Source organism: Arvicanthis niloticus, chromosome 30, assembly GCF_011762505.2.
Source record: "Arvicanthis niloticus isolate mArvNil1 chromosome 30, mArvNil1.pat.X, whole genome shotgun sequence".
Taxonomy (NCBI): domain Eukaryota; kingdom Metazoa; phylum Chordata; class Mammalia; order Rodentia; family Muridae; genus Arvicanthis; species Arvicanthis niloticus.
The window spans coordinates 9435584-9462778 of record NC_133438.1 but is presented as its reverse complement, the minus strand read 5'-3'; the positions used below and the strand labels follow the sequence as shown (position 1 = coordinate 9462778).

At 39.6% G+C, this 27195-nt stretch overlaps 1 protein-coding gene and 2 pseudogenes across 2 annotated transcripts; 2 read left to right on the top strand and 1 right to left on the bottom strand.

The window, feature by feature from the left end:
• The first annotated feature begins 674 nt into the window (after window positions 1-674).
• On the top strand, window positions 675-19324 carry LOC143440942 (uncharacterized). 2 transcript variants are annotated; one of them, XM_076927886.1, is made up of 5 exons: window positions 675-1082; window positions 4410-4501; window positions 13204-13333; window positions 15014-15140; window positions 17441-19324. In XM_076927886.1, the coding sequence occupies exons 3-5, from the start codon at window positions 13304-13306 to the stop codon at window positions 19186-19188; spliced, it is 1905 nt and encodes a 634-aa protein (XP_076784001.1). In that variant the 5' UTR covers window positions 675-1082; window positions 4410-4501; window positions 13204-13303; the 3' UTR covers window positions 19189-19324. The 2 variants fall into 2 exon arrangements, with proteins under 2 accessions (XP_076784001.1, XP_076784002.1); XM_076927887.1 differs by lacking the exons at window positions 675-1082; window positions 13204-13333 and having other exon boundaries at window positions 1089-4501.
• LOC143440944 (small ribosomal subunit protein eS7 pseudogene) lies at window positions 6448-7089 on the bottom strand (annotated as a pseudogene).
• Window positions 19325-20610: 1286 nt separating the features above from the next.
• Window positions 20611-21367, top strand: LOC143440678 (nuclear transport factor 2 pseudogene; annotated as a pseudogene).
• The last annotated feature ends 5828 nt before the right edge of the window (window positions 21368-27195 follow it).

The window sequence follows — 27195 nt, the reverse complement described above, 5'->3', positions numbered from 1 at the left end:
CACTTCAAATACTGCCCATTCTCATCTCCCACTGCACTACTCTGGTCCACAATTCCCACAGTAGATGGAGATGGTACGGAATAGCAAACCTTTTCAGGATTAGAAATATCTACTTTACTTATTTTTGCATCTGGGCTAGCCAAGGGTCTGCATCCACCAAAAGCCTGTTGTAAGAAAAAAGCCTTGTGCATGAGTCACAGAAGACAAATGCCTTTGTGAGTTAAAATGACAACACTCCATCTAGCGGTGAAAGCAGTACCGCGCTATGAATTCAGCCCTACGCTGTGAGCAAAATGACCACTGACTTCTTTAGACGCTTTTCTTTCTTGTCTTTCTTCTTCTTTTTTTTTTTTTTTCTTTTTCAAATTCCAAGTTCTTTGAATGTCTGTACCAAAGTCAAAATTTCAGAATTTGGTTTTGGCTTCGCATGTTTGTGTGCTGGCGATGGGACTCTGGCTTCTCAAGTTAGCCTGTTATTGTATAGTATGAAGTATGTATTCCAGAGGCTTGTTTTAGGCTATTTTGCATTTGAAGGATTCAGAACACAGGATGAGTACCAGATACCAGGGTGCAGCGTCCTACTAAGGCCAGTTTTGGTCTAGGCTGGCAGTGGTCACGGGGAGGCTGTGCATAGCGGATTCAGGGAAGCCTGACATCTCGAGCTGTGTGGCAGGAAGCCAGAGACCGAGTGGGAGGGACCGGTCTTCTCGAAGCAGGGATACACACCCAGAAACATGGTGGAAGGTTGTTAGACATTAGGTCAGGGTTGAAAAAAAATAGTGTTCCGAGTGGGAGGAGTTAGGGGAGTGACGTGAACGGAAACTGGAAACTGGGTGTGGGAGGCTGGAGAAGTGGACTGAGACCCTAAGCCAGAAGTGTCAAAGACGGGTTCACGTCCAGAGCTCACGGCCCTGCCTTGTAGGGATCGCGTGGTGCAGACCTGGGGTCGGAGGACACAGAGGACTTCGTGGGAAGCTAAAACTCCAGGCAGCCACGGGTGCCGTGTAGGGCTACCGTGGAGGAGTCAGCAATCAGCAGCAAAGCGGCGCGAACCGGAGCCAGGCAGCCTTGGAATCGCCCGGGTCAGTTGAGCTGTGGGGCTGGAAAAGGGCGGGAAGGGGACAAGAAATGATCAGTTTGTCTTCTTCTTCTAAGGAACCTGGTTCGGAATTCTGCTGTAGATGTCTTCCCTTGTCAATAACTTTTAGCTCGCGTAAATCGGACCAATCTTGTTTTTTTTTTAAATTAATCGTCTGAATGCTAAACATTCCTATTAGAATACGGTAGTAGAATATTTGAATTTATGTATTGATATTTGAAAACCAATTCCGTTTGTTAAGGTTAAAAGGGAAAAGCCCTTGAAATATTCATTCAGTCACTCTAACTTGCCTGTTTTACCAGGGGGATTACAGTGACGTGGCATCCCCGGAGATCTTTTAGATACTAGTCATTAAATGAGTGATTGTAAATGTAATTTAACCCGAAAGAATATTTTTTTTTTTGCAAATTACATAGGTATGGTTGTAAACACTAACATAAGTAAATGTTTATTTCTCATTATTAATTTATTACTTTACACTCTATCGCAACTCCCCTCCCCCACTTCCTTTTCTCCCAGTCCATTCCTCATGCTTTTCCTCATCCAATTTTCTCCTCCCTTTCTCCTCAGAGAAGGGGAGGAGTCCAAAGGCTCAGTCTCAGCATATCAACTTGCAGTAGGATTAGGTTTATCTCCTATGGAGGCTAGACAAGACTGGCCAGTTGGGAAAGGGATCCAAAAGCAGGCAACAGCCTCTGCTCCAGTTGTTACAGGGCCCACAGGACAACTACGCTGTTACAGTTCACAGCTAGAAATAACATTATACGCCAGCTGGTGTTGGCACAAGCCTTTAATCCTAATTTGGGAAACAGGCAGGTAGGTCTGGAAGATCCTTGTCATCGTGATGTACAGACATAGTTTAAGGACAGCCGGGGTTACACAGAGAAATCCTGTGTGTTGGAGAAGGGAGAAGAAAAAGGGAAAAAAAAAAAAAAGCAAAAGCAAAAGAAAACAGAAAGGAAAAGGTATTGTTGTATACTATAGTACTATAAAGCATCTTTTGAATAATTACTCTAACTTTTTAAAAAAAGATTTATTTATTTTATGTATGTAAGAACACTGTTGCTGTCTTCAAACACACCAGAACAGGGCATTAGATTCCATTGCAGATGGTTGTGAGCCAGAATGTGGTGTCTGGGAATTGAACTCAGGACCTCTGGTAGAACAGTCTGTGCTCTTAACCACTGAGCCATCTCTTCAACCCGCTCTAACTCTTCTATGTTAGAAAAATGTCAATAATAGTCTTCTGTCTTCTCCTTTCAAGTAAAGGACTCTGTCCATAGACATACAACCAAACTGTTATGTTTTGGTTCTTTTGTGTGCTCTGTTTGAGACCTGAACCCATTGTGTTGCTGCATCTGGACTAAACTCACCATGTAGACCAGGCTGGACCAGGAAGTCATTGAGTTCCACCTAACTCTGTCTCCTTAGTGCTAGGATTAAAGGTGTGCACCAGGACACATATTTTAACTGCTGTTTTAATTTTTCTGGTCACTGGTGTGACTGTGGACTTCTAGAAGGAGGGATAATGTCAGGACCACGCTGGGAAGGTTTTGTACAGAGACTGGATGTTGTAGAATTACAACACTCTGGTTTGTGTGGGTTTCCTTCCAGCCTCCCTTGCCCCTCCTCGGGGTTCTTGGAGAATTATTCTGCAAGCATGAATCCCTTTGGGGCTCAAAGGCTTCCATCATTTTTAGTCTGGGATAAGTAAGAACCTCACTAGTATATAATATTCTTATCCCAATCATTCTATCCCATTTCTGCCCACCAGTTTTCACTGAGCTACGCCTGGAAGTGAGGTTCGAGTTACGCTAATTAAAAATGCTGTCTAGATATTTTAAATATTCTGAAACTGCATGAGAATGGGGGGCGGGTGTCACTGTACAATCCTCTCTTCATCTACTGATCACACTACTAAGTCAAACATCTAGTGCTTTTTGAAGAATCACGTTCTCATATACAGGGATCACTGATCACTGAGACCAACAATTGGAAATCATTCTTCTCATGCCTGGTGTTGGTAGTTTTGTTTAAAAAAAATGTATAGCTCTTCTGTAGAACATTGTCAGCTCAGAGAGGAAGTTTTCACTTATACTCTAAAGTGGAGATGTCTGCACAGACTGATATATCTTGTAGACAGTTTTTTCATAATTTGATAATAATATGACTCCTTATTGCTTTTTCAGACAACCTTACTTTATTTTACCATCCCTTTTTTTGTGTGTGTGTTGGGAGATTATATGTCTCCCTTCTCTATAATTAAATCCCTGCCTTTGTCTTTCCATTTCCTGATTCAAATAGTGTGTTTCCTATTATCACCTGTCTATATTACTCCCCAACATCCCACCGTGGTCTGTTTTTACTTTTCTGGTTACTACAGTTACTCCATGGTGTGAACTCAATCTGAAGATTGGAGCTAGGAACTTCATTTGAGGGTGAACATTCAATATCTGTTCTTCTGGTTTTGGGTTACCTCACTCACTGTGATCCTTTCCTGGTCCACTCATTTCCCTCCAAAGCTCATTTATACTTTAAATTTTCATAACAGCTGAATAACATTCCATAGTGCATATAATGTATACTACAGTTTCACTATCTATTTGTCAGTTGAAGGTCGTTTAGGTTGTTTTGACTTGTAGCTATTATGAGTGTAGCATGTAGCTGTGGAGTAGGATGTTAAGTGTTTTGAGCATATAGCAAAGAATGGAAGAACCGTGTCATGTGTTAGGTCTATTTAACTTAAGAGTTTGCTTATTTAATCAAGGATTCTCCATATTGGTATCCATAGTGGCTACATTTTTTTCTTCATGTGTTTTTATTCCCAATGCTTCTATTGTTTATACTGTTGCTAGTTGGGTTATTGGTAGTATTCTTCCTTCCCTGTGGTAATTAGAGGTCTTACCCATGGTTGATTACTTCCCAGTTCTTCCCAGTTCTTCATATGTGGTGTATTATTTCCTATGTTCTCATGAATAATATTTCTATTTTTCCTGTATAAATTTTGCCTCTAATTTATTATGTACCGTGTTGTTTTAGGGAAGTGAATTGTGTTGATTTGTGACTATCTTGAAATTCACTTATCTCTGCATCAATTTAAGGAGGATATTTTTCTGGATGCAACAGTATGGTTATCAGTGATTGTTTTCCCTCCAGCCTTCAGATGTTCTATGTTCTCCTGGCTTTGGGGTCATTGACAGGACACCTGGTAGTACTCTTGTGCTTGGATCTTTTAATGTGGTTGACATTGTTCTTTAGTAGATTTCAATATTGATTTTTGCTTTTCTTTTTTTGACCCCTTATATGAAAGGACCACAAGCTGGCTATTCATTGTTCCTGAAAGAGAAATTTAAAGAACAGAAACAGAAAGAAATGGCTGATTCTCCAGGAAACGTGTCCCAGGTCAGTGGTCATGTCCATGTTTTTCTAGAAATGTTATATTTTCAAGCATTGCAAGCCTTTAATTTTCTGCTTCTGATAATTTGTTTTTAACTTTATTATAAAACACGTTAGAATCAAACACTGAAAATAACCAGACCTAGTCTGCACAACCGAATGAAATTTTATATGGTTACATTACTCATTGGGAACAAAAACTTGAGAGACTCATTTGATTTGGTAGTTTCAATATTCAATATATTTTGATGAATTTATCTATGACCAAACCCCCAAAAAACTTGTGACAGAAGTAGAACTAAAAACACAGTCACCTTAATATTTTTCATAAGTGGATTTCATTACCTGCATTCAGTTATGCTTCATTCCTTCATATTTAACTTTTCATGTTTTTTTTTCCCTCCAAGTTCTACTGTGCTCACATGTGTATTCTTTCTTATTGGGTATATTCTGCATATGAGGGAAAATGTAGTTTCTTCTTTCTGACATTATATGACCTCACCTAATATTACACATTTTAAGCTCAGCCATTTTTCTGCAAATTATTATTACATTTTCTCATTAGCTTACTTGTATTCCATTTTCCCACTAACTTATGTATTTATTCCCTTTTGATCTCGATTGCTGCCTCCCCCCTCCTGTTTCACCCATTACATAGTCCCTCTCCCAATGCCCCATCTCCTTCTCTTCTGAGAGGGTGGAAGGCCCTCTGGGTTTCCCCCACCTTGATGCATGAAGTCCCTGCAGGGCTAGGTGCATCCTTTCCCACTGAGGCCAGACAAGGCAGCTAAGTTAGGGGAATGGGATCCATAGGCAGGCAATAGATTTTCAAACAGGCCCTGCCAGATGTTGGGGGGGACCTGCATCCCCATGCTGGTGGGGTTGGATGGGTGCTGGTGGGGTAGGTCCAGCCCCTGTATGCTCTTTGGTTAGTGTTCAATCTCTGAGAGCTGCCAATGGTCCAGGTTAGTCGACTTTGTTGGTCTTCCTATTAGTTCCTATTCCCTCCAGGTCCCTCAGAACTTTCCCTAACTCTTCTATAAGACCCCAAGCTTCATTCAGTGTTTAGCTATGAGTCTCTGCATCTGTTTCAGTCAGCTGCTAGGTGGAGACACAGCCATGTCTCCTGTCTGCAACATAACAGAGCATCATTAATAGTGTCAGAGATTGGTGCTTACCCATGGAATGGGTCTCAAGTTGGGCCAGTAATTCGTTGGCCATTCCCTAAGTCTCTGCTCCATGTTTGTCCTTGAATTTCTTGGAGACAAGACAAATTTGGGTTGAAAGTTTTGTGGGTGGGTTGGTGTCCTTATCTCTCCTCTGGGCATCCTTGCTGGCTATAGGAGGTGGCTTCTTCAGGTTCCATATTCTCACAGCTCTGTGTCTCAGCTGAGGTCACCTGCATTGACTCCTGGGAGCCTCCCATCCCAGTATCTGGCTCATTCCAGGGACACTCCCCACCCCTCAAATCCAGCCAGCTTCAGATTTCCATTTATTCTCCTGGCCTTCTATCCTGTATCTTCCCACACCTGAGTCTGAACCCCCAAATTTTCTTCTCTACTCTCTCTCCCAGCCAGTTCCCTCCTCCTACCTGCCTTTTTTTACCTGCCTATTTTACATTCCCTCTTCTAAGTGAGAGTCAAGCATCCTTGTTTGGATGCTTCTTCTTGTTTAGCTTCTCCACATTTTTTTGCCAGCATAGGTGGTCACTTGAATTTTTTATCTTGTTCTTTCTGGTGGGTATAAAATATAATCCCAGGGTTATTTTCATTAGCATTTTCTTGGTGACTAAGGATGTTGAACATTTCATTAAGTGCTTCTTGGCCAGTTGAGATTCCTCTGTTGAGAATTCTCTGTTTAGCTTTGTACTCATTTTATTTATGTATTTATTTATTTATTTATTTATTTATTTATTTATTTATTTTTACTATAAATGACACTTTATTCAGTCATTTTCTTTACAACTGAAACTCTGGGAATTCAAAATTAACATCCTTGCCTGCGAGCTTCTTGTACACACCAGAAAAAGTTTCAACCTTGTGCTCCACGTTGTTCTGCTGTTCTTTGTCTAAATGAACTTTTATGAGCCGGCTGCCATCCAGATTCACACGGATCCTCTTGCCCACAATTTCACTTGGGAAGACCAAGTCCTCAAGGATGGCGTCATGCACTGCTGTCAGGGTGCGGCTTCTGGGGCGCTTTTGCTTATTTTTCGTACGGCTTTTCCGGGTTGGCTTGGGCAGAATTCTCCTCTGAGCAATAAAGACTACATGCTTCCCACTGAACTTCTTCTCCAATTCACGAACTAGCCAGACTTGGATTTTCTGGAAAGATTTAAGCTGAGGAACTGGTACAAAAATTATGATAGCTTTTCGACCACCACCAACCTCGATTTCCTTCGCTGCGGTGATGTTGAGTTCCCGCAGCTGCGCCTTGAGATCGGAGTTCATCTCCAGCTCGAGCAGCGCCTGAGAGATGCCAGACTCTAACTCGTCCGGCTTCTCGCCATTGGGCTTCACAATCTTGGCGCTCGAGCTGAACATGGCTTCGTCCTTACGGAGTGCCGGCTTAGAAAGAGGCACAGCTCTCGCGAGAACCTGTACTCATTTTTAAATTGGGTATTTTGGGTTGTTGGTTTGTATTTGAGTTGTATATATATATTTTGTATATTAGCCCTCTGTCAGGTGTAGGGTTGGTAAAGATCCTTTCCCAATCCGTAGGCTGCCATTTTTTCCTGTTGATAGTGTTTTTTGCCTTTTCAGTTCCATGAAGCATTTCAGTTCATGAGGTCCCTTTATTAATTTGTTGATCATAGTTCCTGAACTATTGATGTTCTGTTTAGGAAATTATCTTCTGTAACAATGAATTCAAGGCTATTTCCCACTTTCTTTCCTATTAGATTTAGTATATCCAGTTTTATGTTGAGGTCTTTGGTCTACTTGGACTTGAGTTTTTTGTAGGGTGATAAAAGTGGATCTATTTGCATTCTTCTACATACAGACATTCAGTTAAAGCAGTTGTCTTATTGCATCTAGAAGATACCTTTTATCCCATTGTGTGGTCAAAAATAAAGTGTCCATAGGTATGGTGTTGGTTTATTTCTGGGCCTTTGATTTGATTCTATCGAACAACCTGTCTGTTTCTATACCAATACCATGTAGCTTTTATTACTATTGCTCTGTAGTCCAGCTTTCAAGGTCTGTCAAAAATCGTGTTTGAATTTTGATGGAAATTATATTGATTCTGTAGATTGCTTTTAGTAAGATGGCCATTTTTACTATTTTTTGCCAATCCATGACCAAGGGAGATATTTGCATCTTCTGATATCGCCTCAATGTCTTACTTCAGAGACCTGAAGTTCCTGTCATACAGTTGTTTAGTTAGAGTTACACCAAGTGATTGTATATTATTTCTGGTTGTTGTGAAGGGTGTTGTTTCCCTGGTTTCTTTCTCAGCCCATTTATTTTTTGAATAAAGGAGGGCTATTGATTTCTTGGAGTTAATTTTGTATCAAGTCACTTTCTTTAAGGTGTTTATCAGCTGTAGTTCTTCCATACAGTTTTTTGGGTCATTTATGTGACCCAATCTTATCATGTCTGACTGGGGATACTTTGACTTCTTCCTTTTCAGTTTGTATCCATTTGATCTCCTTTAGTTGTCTTATTGCTCTGGCTACAACTTCAAGTACTATCTATATTGAAGAGACATGAAGAGCGTGGACAGCCTTGCCTTGCCCCTGATTTTAATGGAATTGATTTAATTTCTTTCCATTTAATTTGAATTTGGCTATTGGCTTGCTGTATGTTGTCTTTATTGTATTCATGCACGTGCCTTATATCCCTGAGTCTCCAATAATTTTAACATGAAGAGGGGGTTCAATTTTGTCAAAGGCTTTTTCTTCATCTAATGACATGACCATGTGTTTCTTTTCTTTCAATTTAATTATGTGGTCGGTTTTATTGATGGGTTTTTGTATAATAAACAATCCCTGAATCCCTGGGATAAAGTCTACTTGATCATGATGGATGCTGTTTTTGATGTGTTCTTGGATTTGTTTGCAACTATTTATGTAGGAATGTGAAAAATCCTTTATCCATGGCTCATATCTTAGAAGACATCAGAGTGTTCATACCGGAGTGAGACCTTACATATGTAAGGAATGTGACAGATCTTTTCAGAAGTCGACTCTTAGTAAACATCAGAAAATTCATACTGGAGAGACAATTTACAAATGTAGAGAATGTGACAAATCCTTTACCCCAGCGAGCATATTTTAGAACTCACTATCACAGAGTTCATATTGGAAACAGATGTCACGTATCTGTAAGGAATGTGCCAGACCTTTTGTTACATTCTCAACTCTTAGAACACATCAGAAAAACGTTCTTGGAAAGAAACATTCCAAGGGTATGGAATATGAGAAATCTTTTACCCAGGACTCACATCAGAGAGTTCATACTGGAGAGAGACCTTACAGATGTACTGAATGTGACAAATCTTTTACTAGGTGCTCTCACCTTAGAGAACATCAGAAACTTCATACTGGAGAGAAACATACTGTTCTAAATAATGTAACATAGCATTTATTCAGTATACTCTCTGCTTATACATCCCATGATATTCACAGTAAAAAAAACATGTGGAAGCCTTTAATGAACTTTTTAAATCTCAGAAAATATGAGTCTAAGTTAAATTAATATTCTGCAAGTTGAACTGTGTAAAAAGCTTCTCTCTCTGTTACCACTGTTAAAAAGGTTTATAAGTGATGTTTTCTTTGTCTTGTAAAGTAGTTGAATTTCACAGAACTTCATACATCCTTTTGGTTACCCCAACCACTCTTCCTCCTTTCTTCCTGCCCCATCTCCAGTTTCATATTTAACACATGTTATTTTATGCCCAGTTCTTTCATATCATATGTGATACTATCCTGTCATTATAATTTTTTTTAGTTTGTTTGCAAAATGATAGGGGCCCATATAGCTTCCTCACAGACATATCCTTTGGGCTAACCACTCAACAGCCCTGTCTCTCCACTACTCTACTGCCTACTTGAACCATTCTTCCCCAGTATTCATCCTCTAGTTTCATACACCCATAATCTGCTATCCATCCTTTCTTCCTGAATCTCCCTCTATTGGTCCATTTCTAGCTTTCTACCATCTACATGCAGCTTTACTTCAACAAACAAAACAAAAATGTCGAAGGAAAGATGCACATAAGAGAGGAAACGTATGCTCTTTGACTGCTGGGGACTGGCTGGTATCAGTCACCATATTTTCCAGTTGCCTCCATTTACATCCAGATTTCACACTTTCATTTTTATTTACAACTGAATAGTATATCAGGTTCTATAGATATGTATCATATTTTCATTTGCCTGTGTGTCAGTTGATGGATAACTGAGGTGATTGCAGGCCTAAACATTGTGAATAAAGCAAGAAGAACATGATTGGCAAATGATCATTGGTAAGATAGAAACTCCTTAGATTTTATGCCCAAGATAGGTTACTATGTATCAAAATTCTCTGAGATTTAACCTTTTCATATTGAAGGATGCTCTGTAGAAAAATAGAGTGTTAGAGGTAAGGGAAATTAACTGGATGCCTTAATAGCTGGGGAGTAAATGGGACATGAACTGTCCAACCTATAGAAACTCTCCCAGTGCTCAGAAATAGAAAACTTAATAGCTTCAGGGTGTCCAAGAAACTGACAAGATTCACTAGAGCCTTCCTGCCTCAAGCATACATAATTGGCAAGGACTGCTGACAGGGTGAAACAAGATGAGCTTTACAGAAGATGTTCAGACCAGCCATGAAGCAGACACAAATCAAGCTTCCTGGACCAGAGAACACAAGGCAAGCTCCTAGAGGAGGTACTGAGTGTCTTGAAAGACACACTTCCCAACTCAGGTGAGCTGCATGGATCTGCAGTGATCCCCAGGTTTCCATCTTTGTTATCCATGACTCTCACAGGTAGCAGTTGTCATTGAATCCTTTCTGCTTCTATCAGAAGCCCCTCACCCATATTCTTGTAAGTCACCCCGATAAAGCTCACTAGTTCACTGGGCTTTACAAATGACCCCAGGTTTAAAAACACTGTGTACTCCTTTGAAGATTCACTTTGTTTTTCCAACATCCTCACATGAACACTCAATCTCTAATCTCAACTCCAGGGCCTGCAAGGCCCTTTCTTTTCTGGCCTCTGAGAGGACGAGGGACATGTATCATGCACAGACATAAATTCAGACAGCACAACCTAAAAAGAAACCACACTGGTTCATTAAGATGGACTTTGTTAGTTCCCCAACACTGATTTATCATTTCCTTATCTGTGATAAGTAAATGATTGTTCTTGTTTCCACAGGAATGTCACACATTGGTGCTGCAACTCGGGTCACATAGAAGTTTTCTTTCATTCATTCATTTATTCATTTATTTCATTGGGGATATCTAGACTGAGTTCAAAAGTTGTTTCTCTAGGTTTTAATATTATAGTAATGTATGATATTTCTCCACATTTATGGCAACATTAGTTATCATTTATATTTCTGATGATCATAGCTAGGGTAGCATGGAAGTTAAGGAACTCTTATCTTTATTTCCCTGAGTGGCACATAACTCTTGTTTGTTTGGCTTGGTTTTAGTGTGGCTTTGTTGTTGTTATGTGTTCGTTTGTTTTGCTTTGCTTCACGTTTTTCATTTTGAGTTTATTATATAATTAGAACATTTCTGCTCTCCCTTTCTTCCTGCCAAATCTTCGCAAATACCCTCCTGTTCGCTTTCAAATTAATGACTGCTTTTTAAAATTAGTTGTTATTGCATACATATATATCTGTAGTGGACTTGGGAGTAAAGTCATTGCATCTGTGATAAACATCTGAATGAATAGTTGTTTTTTAGCAGTGCTTAGATCTTGAATGATGCTTCTGGTATCATAAAAGCTATTCCTCAGGCAGGGGTTTGCTTTGCTTTATTTTGAGACAGAGTCTCTCTGTGTATTGCCACATGTCTGGACTTTCTATGGTGTCCAGATGGGCTTTGAACTCATATTTCACCTTGCTTCTGCCTCCACAGAGCTTAGTTTGAAGGATTGCATGACCTTGCTCAAATAAACATAGCTCTTTATTAGCATGTCTTTGTTTGGTGTATTACTGTGTAACCTTGGCTGACCTGAAACTCAGTACACCAGGCTGGCCTTGAACTCACAGAGATCTACCTGACTCTACCTCCTGGGTACAGCTATTAAAGCTGTGTGCCACCACCAATTATTTTGTAATGCCATGACTGTTACCCAAGGTAAAGGCACAGCCTACTTGATAAAAATGAGTTAAAAAATGGAGCTTACGTCTACTAATATTAAAGATTTCTATTACCCTAAATTGGAAGGCTAATTGAAATATATGAGGTTCCAGTGCATATAACACAACAAATGTAAACAACATGAAATAATATGAACAAGACTTCAAGTAGGAATGTGACTTAAGCAATTGTAAAACATAACCCTGAAAACAACTCCATGACCAGACTGACAGAAGTGTATTACAACTTCTAAAACAAACAGCTAAGCTACATTTAATACTTCTTGACACAAAAAAAGCAAGACTTCCTGACTCTGTTACCTGACATTAAAGCAGATAATGAGCCCAAAATGGCGATACATACCTTAAATCCTATCATTCCCAACATGGTGGTACATGCCTTAAATCCTAGCATTCCAGAGGCAGAGTAGGCTGATCTCAGTGATTTCAAGCACAGCATGTCTCAAAAAGATGAGAGAGAGAGAGAGAGAGAGAGAGAGAGAGAGAGAGAGAGAGAATATGAGAGACAGAGAGAGATATCGAGAGAGATCCCCACCAGATCCAGATACTGGTGCAACCAAACAAAACATTACACACTGATGTGGTCATTAAAGAAAAATATTTGGGGGGCTGGAGAGATGGCTCTACAGTTAAGAACACTGACTGCTCTTCCAGAGGTTCTGAGTTAAATTTCAAGCAACCACATGGTGGTTCACAACCACCTGTAATGGGATCTGATGGTCTTTTATGGGGTCTCTGGAGACACCAACAGTGTACTTACATGCATAAAATAAATAAAGCTTAAAAATAAAACAGTATTTGAGCTGGGAATAGTAGCACATGCCTTTAAACAGTTTCCACAGAAAAACTCTGTCTTGAATGAATGAATGGCCTTCTCAAACTTCTATTATTAGCTATTTTACAGTGACATACATATGTGTATAACATATGTATATAGACACAGAATGTGTGTGTGCATTTGTATGGGCACATCTAATACCGCCCATGCTCACGTCCTACCTCTTCATACTCTGGTCCACAAGTTCAACAGTCACTGTGCTGTGTTCATCTCTATTCATATTGCCTGGGGCCCGCTGAGATGAACCAGAGCTGTTTGTGAGACTGTGGGTTTGGAGCTATGTGCTGGAGCCTGATGTGCTCAGCACAGGATAACAACTAAAGGCAGTGATTCTTCTTGAATCTATCATAGCCAACGTCTGAGAGGTAAAGTGAGCCGTTCTGCTTCCTAGACTGACCGTGGTCTTGTGTGAGACCAGTGCAGATAAAGACAGCTGCTGTTGGTTACTAATTACAGTAGTTGTGTAGAGTCTAGAGAATGGTGTGTCTTAGCCTTTCCCCTCCTCTTTCCCTTCTTATTGCCTGACCACCTCTTCTTCCTTGGTGTTTCCAGAGCTAGAGATGGATGGTGTAGATGACCCTTTGATATTAAAGGGCTACTAGGCAACTATTTATTCTTCAAAGAGAAAACTGAAGAAGAGATACAGAAAGAAATGGCTGAATCTTCAGGAAACATATCTCAGGTCAGTAGTCATGTCCAGTCTATTTCTAAAAGTGTTGTAGTTGGATACATTAGAAGCCTTTAATTTTATGCTCCTGATAATGCTATAAATTTTATTTTGAAATTGTAAACAGACAAACAAAAGTACAGACTTCAATTCAGCAGACCTAGCGAATAGACAACACAATACATTTTTATGCAGTTACAATATTCACTAGGAACAGCAGCTCTGGAGCCTCAGATGTGATTTTATGTTTTACTTTTGAATATATTTTTATATACTAATCCAACACCATCCCCCCCCAAAAAAACTGTGAAAAAATTAGAACAAAAAAAACCAATTAGCTTTATGTATTTTTTCATAACAAGTGCTGATTACCTTCATGGCAGGTACATGTGGCTTAACTGTGCCATGAAACTGATGTTCTTGAGTGTAGGCTGAGGTTGTATTCTACTTGTATTTAGTTCCCTTTTGTGTTTCATATCATGTTGGTGGTGGTGTTTCTACACGTTTGTTGGCAGCTCATATCTGTTTATCCCAAGGAAATCAAACACTTACTTAAGAAGCTCGGTGGTAACTTTCCATAGTAGAGAGAGCACTATTTTTACTTTTTTTTCATTTCTTTAGTTTTTATCACACACAGCATCCCACTGAGCAGAACACTTGGGCTTGGCCTCATTGTGTAGAATTATGTGGAATGCATTCATACAAATGTCTTATGAGCACTGACTGACAGATGTGCATAAGCTGCTCGTTACATTTGATGTAACAAAAAGGCACTCCCGTGGTGGGTTTGCTCTAGTCACTCTCTGCTTCAGTGACAGCTGAAGAGTTCTGACATTGTTATTTGTCTAAGGTGGCTCGTGTACATGCTTAGGACAAGTTTAGGTTATATTAAAATGTGGCTGAGGCAGATTTTTCTATCTGCTTGTTAGTGGTCCTAATAGCCTTATGAGTATATGTGTGTGTGTGTGTGTGTGTGTGTGTGTGTGTGTGTGTGTGTGTGTGTGTATTGTATATATGTATATATATATATATATATATATATATATGTATATATATATATATATATACTTGATTTGTATATGTAACAGTTAAAGTTATCAATGTGTAGTGTTATTACAAACTTGCTACTGTGGAAAAAACAATAATTCTTTGCCTAAAAAGGACTCATGAGTTCTGCCTTCTATACCTACCCCATTGCGCTTTAATAGTGTGGTGTTAAATATTATAGCTTAAAAAATCACACCTGAGCCTGTTGGAATAGATTATGTAAGGCCAGACCAAGTACAGAGAAGATTGACTCGATGTATGCATTTTAGGATGACCTTAAGGCAGAGCATTTAAATGCACATGTCCTCATCACGAATTGTCCTTCTGAGACAGGAACACTGTGATGCTGTGGCACATGAACTCAGAATATATATCAAGTAGATAACCATGTCCATACTTTAAACCTGTCTCTTGTTTCATGGATACTGCTTGTAGAACTATCGTGTCATCCTCTTTTCACAGAGTTTGAAAGTTTGTTACAGAATGTGACTATGTTGGAAATCATTTTTTGATGATTTTAAAAAATGTTTTAATATTTTGCTGATGTTTGATAACAATGGTCTTCACTCATCTACATCCTGTCTCCGTATATTCAGGAAAGTATTCTACCCTATAGTACTTAGTCAAATTATAACTTTTTTTTTTCAGCGTCTGTTGACATTCCGAGATGTGGCTGTGGACTTCTCCCAGGAGGAGTGGGAATGCCTGGACTCTGCTCAGAGGGCTTTGTACATTGATGTGATGGTGGAGAACTATACCAACCTGGTCTCTGTGGGTGAGAACATTTTTCTTGTATAATTCCTAACTCTTCCTTTGACTTTATAGGTTGTAAACTCTCTATTAAGCTGTCATGGAAAAAAAAATAGAAGTCTAGGTAGTGAAAAAGAAATTTTCCAGGAGGTTCCCTTGCTCATGCAGGCAGAAGACAGCCAGAGTGCGTCACTATTATGAGCAGCTATGTGCTGGAGAAAGTGGAGACAAAGGGAAGGAAGCATAGTGGTTGTGCACTATGAAGGGCTGGAAATGGAAATCTGAATGCAGTGAGGAACAGCCTGATGTGAGAGGTTGCACTCCCACCTGAGGCCATGGTGATGTCCAGGCCATACTGCCACCACCAAAGGCCTTGTCTTGGTTTGTGGCCCCACTAGCACTATGCATCACCAGTCACGACATGGTGGTCCAACCTAGACTTTCACATGGGAGAGTCTGCCCTGCTTCTCGCCTAGTCAGCGGAGGAGGGCTGGCCCACATGGCATGTGTATGTGGGAGAGCTGGAGGGCCAACCACCTCAGTTACCACCCAGGAAAAGTTCCATGACTTTGATTTAGCTCATCCCAATATCTGCCTCATTTATGAACTGCTGGAACCTGTAATGGGGCCCGTTCTGTTGAACCAAAGCTGGAGGATTTCAGTGACTCATGACAATAGCAGGATAGCCAAGAGTAGCCTCCATAAGGGTCCAGTATTGATGGTGTAACAGAAGTCAGAGGACTGGAACCAGAACAATGCTCATTACCACAAGCATTTGCAAGTAAAACTATTTGGCTAAGGGTGTATGGTGTGACACGTCACAGCTTCCAATGCTACTATGATGAATATGTACGTGGTGGAGGAGTGGATGTGTACATGCACAACAGGACTGGTGCAGCTCAACTGTTCCAGGTGTGAAGGAAGGCTGCAGTTGATACAAGAGCAGATTGTTGCCCAGAGTCATGGCCAGATTTTTTTTTAAATTTTAACTTTTATTTTTTATTGTCTTTTGAGGGGTAAGTTACAAAGATACAAGGCAGATTGGAAAGGCCCTGAAAACACGTGTGCTTGGAGGGTATGATGTGAATTTCATAGAGAACCAGAGGAAAAAAAGAACAGTTAAGAAAAAAAGCTTTTGTTGTATTTACTTTTTTCTTCTTCATTTATCTCTTTAGACGTGCCATGCACTCTTGATTTTGATTTGAAGATGCATTCAGAAATTCAGTAGCACACATTGTTTCTCCCATATCTTAAAGTTCCATAGCCATCATTACAATTGATGTTTTAATTGTAAGAAAAACTCAAGATGTGCAAACTGAAAATTCTTTCAGAATATTCTGGAGATTCTGACTGGAAATCATAATTGGGAATTTATTCCTAGATTCCTCTACTTAGAGCACTTCTCATGTACTGAGCACAGCACTGTCTCACACGTCTATATTGTTTCCCACAATTCTAGCACTGGTCGTAGGTTTCCTCACAGAATACATGGAATATTGTGTGCATAGTAGGCCTGGTCACCTGCCTGGAGCAAGTGAGATACAAACAGTGTGAGCCTGAGATTGGATTAAACTTTTTATGCATTTCAGAGAATGCCAACTTCTTAGACATTTTCCGTAAAGATGAGATGTGTATTAGAAATCACTGACCCATGGAAGAATCCTTTTTTGTAACTGCATGGTTCCTTATGAAAACAACCTGTCAGTTGAGAATCCATACAGTTACAGCGAATGAAAAGTGTCAACTACTGGGAGCTCTGTTCTAAATAGTTGAAGGTTGAATTATCTTAAAAGAAAACTTACAGAGCTTGTACCTCACTGGTACTATTAGGAATAAGTATGCTCTAATTGTATTTTGAGAGAAAAGTTCTACTTTAACAGGAAGAGTGATATGTAGGAGGAGCTAAGTGGGAAAGAGTACTGAGAGGAAGAGATGGAGTAAGGAGAGAAGATGAAGCAGAGGAGAAGCTAGGTGATGAGAGAGAGAAAGAGAGAGGGGGCATGGAGGCAGATGTTCACAGTCAAAGATAGTTTTTATATCTAGGTTGGGTAGTGGGTTACGCTTCTGATTGAGCATTACCAAACTTATAAATCCTTTGATTAACATTTTAAAAAAATCGTATAAAAGCAAAAAGGAAAGGGGGGGGCATGGGACAGGGGTGTTCTAGGGAGGGGAAATGTAGAAATGGGGTGGCATCTTAAATGTAAATAAAATATAAAATAAAAAAGACGAAAAAAATAAAAAAGAAAACTTACAGAGACAGTCATTTGTCACATGTGAAATCTGGGAGCAAGCCCTATTAATCTGAATTGTACTCATTTTCAGAAAATTATTCTACACGTCATACTATCCGTCAACAAGTGAGGACTGAAAGGGAGTCTGGTCGGTGTAATGAGCTTCGTGAAATGCTTCGTGGTGCCCCTAGCTCGGCACTTTATAAAAGAAGTGACACTACAGAAACCTCTAATAATGACAGATGCTGTAAGGACAGGAATACCACTGTTGACTCATCAAAGCCAGATAGACTTAAAAGCACGCACACTGGAGAAGAACCTTGTAAATCTAGAGACTGTGAGAAATCTTCCAGTTTGTGTTCCAACATTGCTCAAGATCAGAGAACAAACAGTGCAAACAAAGAACAGAGACAGGAAAAATATGATGACCATTTCAGCTCTACACACAGTCTCACGCAACAAACAGTCTACATTAGAAAGAAACGATACCAGTGTGGGCAATGCAGGAAATGCTTCAGTACCTCCGCAAACCTCACTATACATCAGAGAATTCACACTGGTGAGAAGCCCTACAAGTGCAACTTTTGTGACAAATCCTTTGCCCAGTGTACAACTCTTAAAACACACCAACGCCTTCATACTGGGGAGAAACCTTACAAATGCAAAGAATGTGGAAAGTCATTTCCTCAGTTGTCAGCACTTAAAAGTCACCAGAAATTGCATACTGGAGAGAAGCCTTACAAATGTAAGGAGTGTGACAGATCCTTTGCCCACTGTTCCAGTTTCAGGAGACATCAGAAAACCCATAGAGCTAAGAAACATACTGGTCCAGAATGTGGTAAAAGTTCACACTTTAAAAGCCATCAAAGACTTCATACTGGAGAGAAGTCTTACAAATGCAATGAGTGTGACAGATCCTTTACCCACTATGAATTATTTAAAATTCATCAGAAAACTCATTCTTCAGAAATAGATTATGAATGCGAAGAATGTGGTAAGTCTTTTATTGAATTATCACAACTTAGAAAGCATTACAAAATCCATTCTGGTGCAGAGCTTTACAAATGTGGAGAATGTGACAAATCCTTTACCCAGTACTCAGATCTTCAAAGACATCAGACAATTCATACTGGAGAGAAACCTTACAAATGTAGTGAATGTGACAAATCCTTTTTTCATAACTCACTTCTTAAAAGACACCAGACTGTTCATACTGGAGAGAAACCTTATAGATGTAAGGAATGTGACAAATCTTTTACTAGAAACTCAATTCTTAGACAACATCAGAAAGTTCATACGAAAGAGCAGCCTTACAAATGTGTTGAATGTGGCAAGTCCTTTACCCAGCTCACATATCTAAGAACACATCAGAGAATTCATACGAATGAGAAACCTTACAGTTGTACTGTATGTGACAAATCCTTTACTACAGGTGCAACTCTTAGAATACATCAGAGAGTTCATACTGGAGAAAGACCATACAGGTGTACGGAATGTGGCAAAGCTTTCCGTGAAGGCACAACTCTTAGAGCACATAAGAAAATTCATACTGGAGAGAAACCTTACAAATGTAAGGAATGTGGCAAATGTTTTATCAGGTACTCACATCTTCAAAGACATCAGAGTGTTCATACAGGAGAGAAACCTTACAGATGTATGGAATGTGACAAATCTTTTACGGAGAGCTTCCTTCTTAGAAAGCATCAGAGAATTCATACTGAAGAGAAACCTCACAAATGCAAAGACTGTAACTTATCCTTCATGTGTATTTCGAATCTTAGAAGACATCAGAAAACTCATACAGGAGAAAAACAGACTGTTGTAAATAATGTGACATAATAGTTATCTCGTGTTCCCTGCTTACAAATTACATCTTGTTCACAAAGATAACAAGTTTGTGAAATCCTTTAATGAAGACTGAAATCTTTTAAAAATGTAACAAAGCTTATATTAAAATAAAATTCCGTAAATGTAACTGCAGGGAAAGGTTTTTTTTATTCATTTATTTGTTTTTTCTAATGTGCTGAGTGCCTAGCCTGCAACTATGTCTGTGCACTACACATATGCCTGGTGCAGGAAGAAGCCAGAAGAGAGCATCAGATCCTCTGAAGTTGGCAGTAAAGACAGTGGTGTGTAGCTAGCCATTTGTATGTTGCAATTGAACTCCAGTTCAGAAGAGCAACCAGTGCTCTTAATCACTGAGCCTTCTCTCTCAGACTGGGGAAAAGCTATAACAAAAACATTTGTCTGATTTAAAAAATCATAATAAGTACAACATGTAGTAACAATATGACAAAGACATCCAGTTGTGCTGAACATCACAAAGTTCATCCCTATGAGAAACCATGTGAAGGTGTTATCCTCATGGTTTGCTGTTCATTGGATATTACCCCCCCCCAACACACACACACAAGTATATTGAATTTGATAAATCCTTTAAGAAATAGTGCTGGAATTGCAAATATAATAGGCAATTCATCATGAAAAAAATGCTGTAATAAATACTCATCATTCATTCACCTTCAAAATCTTCATACTAGAGTCTATCCTTACAAATACCAAGAAGGACACAAAGAATAAAAGTAGGCTGTACATGTGACATCACTGGTGTGTTCACATAGCTCTTAGAAATCCTCAAAGGCTAAGGATGTGGTGATGCTTGCCTTTCATGTGAGAGCTCTGGACACAGATGGAGGTACATCTTGTGAGTTTGAGGCCAGTCTTGTCGACAGTACAAATTCCAAGTCAGCCAGAGTTACACAGAAACCCCAAGTCTTGAAAAAGAAAGAATGCAATCCCTGTAGGCATGTGGGAATTCCATTTCAAGTACTGTTGGGGAAGTATTTGCTCTATGCTGTAAATAATATACCAGCCATTTACAGCCATTAGACCCTCATGGAATCATGGAATTGGGAGGCTTCAGAACTCCCAATCAGCCATTTTGAAATGGTAATTGCCCCAGTGTTACATAGTTGTTCATTCTTCATACTTTCTCAATAGTTATGGATCTCCGCATTCCCTACCCACTCCTGCAAAAGAAGAGAGGCTCTTTTCACCATGCTACAGAGTTGCATAAACTGTTCAGTATAAACATGAATATTCTGATGACAGATTAGCAACATGTTTATTAAAAAAGAAATCATAGCTTCTGTCCTTGGACCTATAATTTCAAAGTGTTGGTTATCATGGTGTAAATTCCTTTGAGGAGCAGGCCTTAAATCCATTCAAGAGGAGACCGTGCTAAGTTGCCGTTTTGTGCCAGCTCCACGGGTCTCAGTGAGGTGGGTGACTCTCCATGATGGGAGACAAGCCAATTTGGGAGCAGATTGGATCCAGCTTTATTCAGCATTATTATCAGTTATTTGATAAAGACAGAACCCAACTAGGTACAATTTACATGGATGCATCGTACCTTACGTGGGAAGGACAGCAGTTCCAGGGGAAAGCTGCCATTGTGGAAAAGTTATCTAACCTTCTGTTCCAGGAAATTCAGCAGAGTATCACCGCATGGGACCATCAGCCTACACCAGATAGCTGCAGCATCAGCATGGTTGTAGGCCAGCTCAAGCCTGATGAATATCCCATTATGGGTTTCCACCAGATATTTCTATTAAAGAACATCAACGATGCTTCGGTTTGTACCGATGACACGTTCAGGTTTGCCCTGCACAACTTCAGCTGACCTTCTCCTGGCCAGATAGTCATGCTGTTTCCTTCTCCCTCTTCCTAATCCTATCTCACTCCTACAGGTGCTCTAAATATCATACACAAACAAGCAGGGCCTAGGTGGGAGTAGGTGTGGTGCACTTCTGTCACCACGGTGTTATTGTGCATGATGTCTGGATGCTAGACTAGTTGCATCTGACAGGAGAAGTTTGTGTTGTACCAGCTCATGCCTTGGAAAGACTCAAGTAATGCAAAACATTGTCGGGTTTTGGTTTATTATTATTATTATTTTTAATCTACTGACAAGTTGCTCTAGTAACCCAAAGAAGTGAAGGAGAAAGCAGCTGCTTCACCAACCACCCAGATATTGATTTGTTCAAATGTTTCAATGCCTCATGATACAATAAAAACGCAAAAAAATTTCTTAACAACAAAAAAAATCCATTCAAGAAAGGTTGTCTGTGCTCATACACAATAGTACCGGTATTACACCAGTGCACACATCTTGGCTAGTGCTTTGGTACTGTAGGAAACCTTATTCAGGCGTAAGACTGTAACATCATTTCTCTGCCAGCAGCCTGCACAAGGCTCACATTGAATTCTCAGCACTGTCACATGGGTCCTCAATCTGTAACCTCAAATTCAGGGCACCCAGTGCCCTCTTTTCACCTGTGCAAGTGGAACACATATGGGGCACAGTCATACATGCAGGCAAAACACCCCTAAAAAAATCATGTTGGTTCACCAAGTTTGACTTTGTTGGTTTGCTGGACTATGTACTGCCTCACTGCAGGAGCCTGAAGCACCACCAACATGCATCTCAGGAGAGGCAGAACATAGTAGTGAGTCCTTTGTCCATCATTTCCCAAATTGGGAAACAATGAAGTCTGGGATGATTGCTGTGGTTTCCAGTCTCCTGTGTACCCAGGCACTGCTGGCTTCCTCGCTCCCCCACCCCCAGTGGTGATTCTTGAAGAGAAGGTCCTTGCTTGTTCATAGATAGCAAATGATAATGCATGAATCTTACTGAGGGTGAACTAGGAATTAAATACCTTTTGCAGGGAAGAATGCCCAGGGAGGGAAGCTAAGTGGCTGAATACTCAGGACCTGAAACAAGATAGCTATAATTATTTTTAGGAAGTAATACCAGGGAACCAGTTTAGAGAACTAGACTTCAACATGTATAATTGAAATACATATATATTACTTAATATAACCTACTCTGTCTCTATCATGTTACCTGTGTATTTGTTTCCAAGGCTGACCATTTGGTAAGAGGAGACTGGCTGGCACGCTTGTCCCTGAAGGAGACTCCTGCTCTCAGCTTTGTGCAGTTGCCTCTAGTACACGTTGTAGGGATTGAAGCTGTGTGGGCTTTTCCCCATCCACTTTGGCATGCCCATTGTTTGTTGTGCTTGTTCAACTCTTGTTTGGACAGTTGTGTTTTTGAGATTTCATGGATAAGCTCCTGGCATTACTAGGAGAAACAGTCTCATAGCAGACTTCCTGATCTTGGGCCTCATGATTATTGATACCCATCTTCAAAAATACTCCTTGAGTCTTATGTGCACGAGTGTTTTGTAGATGTATCCATTAGGCATGGACTTTACAATTCTACATTTTGATTAGTTGTGGATTTTTTTTGTAGTGGTTTCTGTTGAAAGAGGGGTAGCCTTGATAAGGGAAGAAACCTACATTTATTTATTGGTACAAGGAAAAATGTTTAGATTTTTATTAGGGATTATGCTGATTTAGTAAAGGGGCGGTTGTTGGTTCCCCTGTAAGGTTCCTGATTTCACCAGCACTGAGTAGGTAGCTATGTTTCCAGTGTCAGTCATGGTTTTTTTTTTTAAGAGTGTTTTAAGTCCAACTAGAGAGCTGTTTGTTATCACTAAGGTGAGCCTGCCACTACTGCACCCTTAGAGTGGTCCTGCCATGATAATTGTTGATATAGGTTCATAGGCATCATAAATCTGTAGGACTGTCCATTAGATTCCTCCTTTGGAAGCTTGCATACTGATTCTGGGTTCATACAAGTTATTCTTCAGGGTGGAGTCTGCTTTATTTTGAGACAGGGTATCTCTGTGTGATGCTAGATGTCCTAGATTCTCTATGTAGATTAGGCTGGCCTTGAACACAGAGTTCCTCTGTTTCTGCCTCCTGAGTGCTTGGTTTGAAGACTTACAAGACCTTACCAACTACACATACCTTTTGCTTATGTCTTTTTTTTTTTTTTTTTTTTTTTTTTTTTGTCTCGTTGGTCTGTTTGTAGAGGTAGGGTTTCATTGTGTAACATTGGCTGATCTAGAACTCATTCTGTAGGCCAGGCTGGCCTTGAACTCATAGAGACTTGCCTGCCTCTGCCTCCTGAGTGCTTGGATTAAAGGCATGGATCACCACTGCCCAGGTCATAAGATTCTGACAGTTACCCAAGGTAAAGGCACAACTTACTGATAGAAATGTGTTAACAAATGGATCTTCTGTCTACTGACATTGAAGACTTCTGTTGTACTAAATAGAATACTCTAGTTGAAATGGATGAGTTTCCAGGTGCATATAACATACCAAATATAAACAATATGAATTAGATAATATAAACAAGACTAAGAGGAGCAATGGGACTGAAGCAATTATAAAATGCCATCCTTAAACAATTCCATGACCAGAATGACAGGATCCTATTAGAACTTCAATGAACTAACAGCAAATCAACTTAATCATTAATACTTCCTGACATAAAAAAATCAAGACAGTATTACCTGATACTAAACCAGATAATGAACCTGGCATGTTCAAACATGCCTTTAATCCTAGTATTCCAGAGGCAGGGAAGGCTAACCTCAGTGAGTTCTAGACCAGCTTATCTCAATAAATAAATAAATAAATAAATAAATAAATAAATAAATAAATAAATAATTCTACCACATACTGGTACAACCACAAGGAAATTACACACTGATGTTATTTTTTTTTATTATTTTTTAATTTCTTTTTTTAAAAATTGGATATTTTATTTACATTTTATATGTGATCCCCTTCCCCCATTCCCCCCTACCCACGAACCCCCTATCCTATCTTCCCTCCTCCTGCTTCTATGAGGATGTGCCCCCATCCACCTGCCCACTCTCACCTTCCCACCCTCGAATTCCCCGACACTGGGGCATCCAACCTTCACGGGACCAAGGACCTCCTTTCCCACCTATGTCCAACAAGGCAATCCTCCCCTACATATACAGCTGGAGCCATGGGTCCTTCCCTATGTGCTCCCAGGCTGGTGGTTTAGACCCTGGGAGCTCTGGTTGGTTGGTATCGTTGCTCTCCCCATGGGGCCAGAAAACTCTTCAGCTCCTTCTCTCTAACTCCTCCATTTGGAACTCCCTGATGAGTTCAAAGGTTAGCTGTGAGCATCAGCCTCTGAATATCTCAGACTCTGGCAGACCTCTAAGGAGACAGCCACATCAGGCTCCTGTCAGCATGCACTTTCTGACATCCACATCAGCGTCTACCTTTGGTGACTGCACATAGGATGGATACCCAGATGGAATAGTCTCCAGATGACCCCTCCTTCAGTTTCTGTCTCATGCTTTGTCTCCATATTTGCTCCCCTGAGTATTTTGTTTCTCTTTCTAAGAAAGACCAAAGCACCCACACTTTGGTCTTCCTTCTCCATGAGCTTCATGTGGTTTGTGAGTTGTGTCTTGAGTATTGCAAACTTTTGGGCTAATATCTAATTATCAGTGAGTGCATACCATGTGTGTTCTTTTGTGATTGGGTTACCTCACCTTCTTAGAGACTATTATCCATTTAAATTTTATTAAATATCTGAAACAAATGTATATGTTATTATTTAAGAACTTCTATGTGTATACTGACTATGCAAATTGGATGCTGTGCATAGTAAATTTGCATTGTCTTATGACCTAAAATGTAGAGCTTTTTAATATGTACATATTCAACATTTCATCTGCTCTTGAACACCTTCTGTTCAATTAATTTGCATAATTATTATTATTGCTTCCTGTATAATTCTGATAGGTTTTATGTTTTTAATCTATTGATCTGTAGAAATCTAATACATTTATGTACTGGATAGTTTGTCTCTTCAAATGTTAATTATCACTATTCCCCTGGATGTTGTAATTGTACACAGTACTATTTATCAGTTCCTGCTCTTATATCAAGTGTTGCTCCTTTGTGTTACCCTGCAGGATTCACTGTTTCAAGTCATATATGAAGGTTTGTGATTCCTTGTATGGTAAGAGAGACTTAAACCCATGATCATATTTTTATATGCACATAGATACTTTTCCAAGTATCATTGTTAGAAGAGGCTGTCTAGTTTGCAACTCGTGTTTGTGATATTTTGGTGACATTCACATGGTCATTGCTATAGGAAAGGTTCTGGAAATGTTGCACTTTTTGCATTAGTCATTTGGAATCACTGGAATTGCTCAAGCTTTATAACATTTTTCATTTAGATATTCGTGTTTTATGTATGTAAATATTTTGCTTGCAATATATTCATTCTAGACCTGGAGTTATGGACATTTGGGAACCACATGTGGATTTTAGTTATGGAACTTGGGTTTCTGCAAGAACACCAGACAATGGCAACCATTGAGCCATCTTTCTATCCCCATATTGTGTTATTTATGTGCGTAGCCATAACAGAAGTCTCATGCCTTCAAATCATCTTTATGTAGAATTTACACATTTTTCAGTTTACACATGCATTCAATAATTTTTCCTTTAATTGTTGTTGTATGTTTGTATGAATTATTTTTTAAAGATTTATTTATTCATGTATGTGAGTACACTGTCACTCTCTTCAGACACACCAGAAGAGGGCATTGGCTCCCGTTACAGATGGTTGTGAGCCACAATGTAGTTGTTAGGAATTGAACTCGGGACCTCTGGTAGAGCAGTCAGTGCTTTTAGCCACTAAGCTCTTGTGTGGATTTTTTAAAGATAAAAATAGGACCTACTCAATCTGTATGTTTTTAGGATGAGCACTTGGTATTGGATAGTCAATCGTTTTCTATTCTCTGGGGAAGACTACTCCAACTAATTCTCCACTGAATTCCCTAGTGTTTGACTAGGGTTGAGGCCGAGTGAGCTTTCTCCCTTCCATGTTAGCATGTCTCTTGGTATTGTCCTTGTTCTGCTCATGTTTAGACAATCATGTTTGTAAGATTTTAGGCATATAGCTCTTCTGACTTTTCTAGGAGACATAATCTCAGAGCAAACATCCTGTTCCTCTGACCTTTAAAATATCTTGCTTCCCCAAGCCCCAGTCTTGCTCTAAGCCCTCTTTCTCAGTGATCCCTGAGCTTTAGATGCAAGACGTGTGTTGCTTATATGTCAGTTAAGACTGAGCATCAGAGCTCTACCTTTTGACTGATTCTAGTTTTCTGTATAATATTTATGTGTTGCAAAAAGTACTTTCCTTGATGAGGGATTAGGAGTACATTTACATATGGGAATTAAGATAAATACGTAGAATGCTCTTTGTGATTATGGAGGTTTAGTAAATTACTGGTTGTTGGTTCTCCTCCAATATCCATGACTTCATAAGTCCAGGGGATAATGTCTAAATTTCCAGTAATAGGTGTGATATACTTCTTGTTGAAGTCTTAAGGCCTATTAGAAGGTGTTGGTTGACACCATGGTATGTATGCTACTCTTGCAGCCTTGGGCTATCATGCAGTGCAGATCATTGTTGTGATTCTTAGCTGTCATAGCTGGGTAGGACTGTTGGTTGGATCTCTCCATTGTAAACGTCCATGTTGCCTTCTGGTATCATGACAGTTAGTCCCCAGGGAGGATGCTTTTACATTCAGATCCATCTTGAGTCTCACGGTTTTGCATCCAGAGTACAGGGCATCTTCAACAAAAGGGACTCACTTTCTTCCTCTAGGAGGAAACCATGGGCAAGAACAATAGTTTGTAATGGTTTGGAAAGCTCTCGGACAGCTGTAACCAACTATTTGGAAACATTCTTCTCATGCCTGCTGTTGGTAATTTTGTGAAAACATCTATAGCTCTTTTGTTTAGAACATTATCATCCCAGACAGAAAGTTTTTATTTATATTCCAAATGTTTATGTCTGTATAGACTTTTGTGTCTTGTAAGCATGTTTTCATAGTTGGATAATAATATGATTCCTTATTACATTTTTAG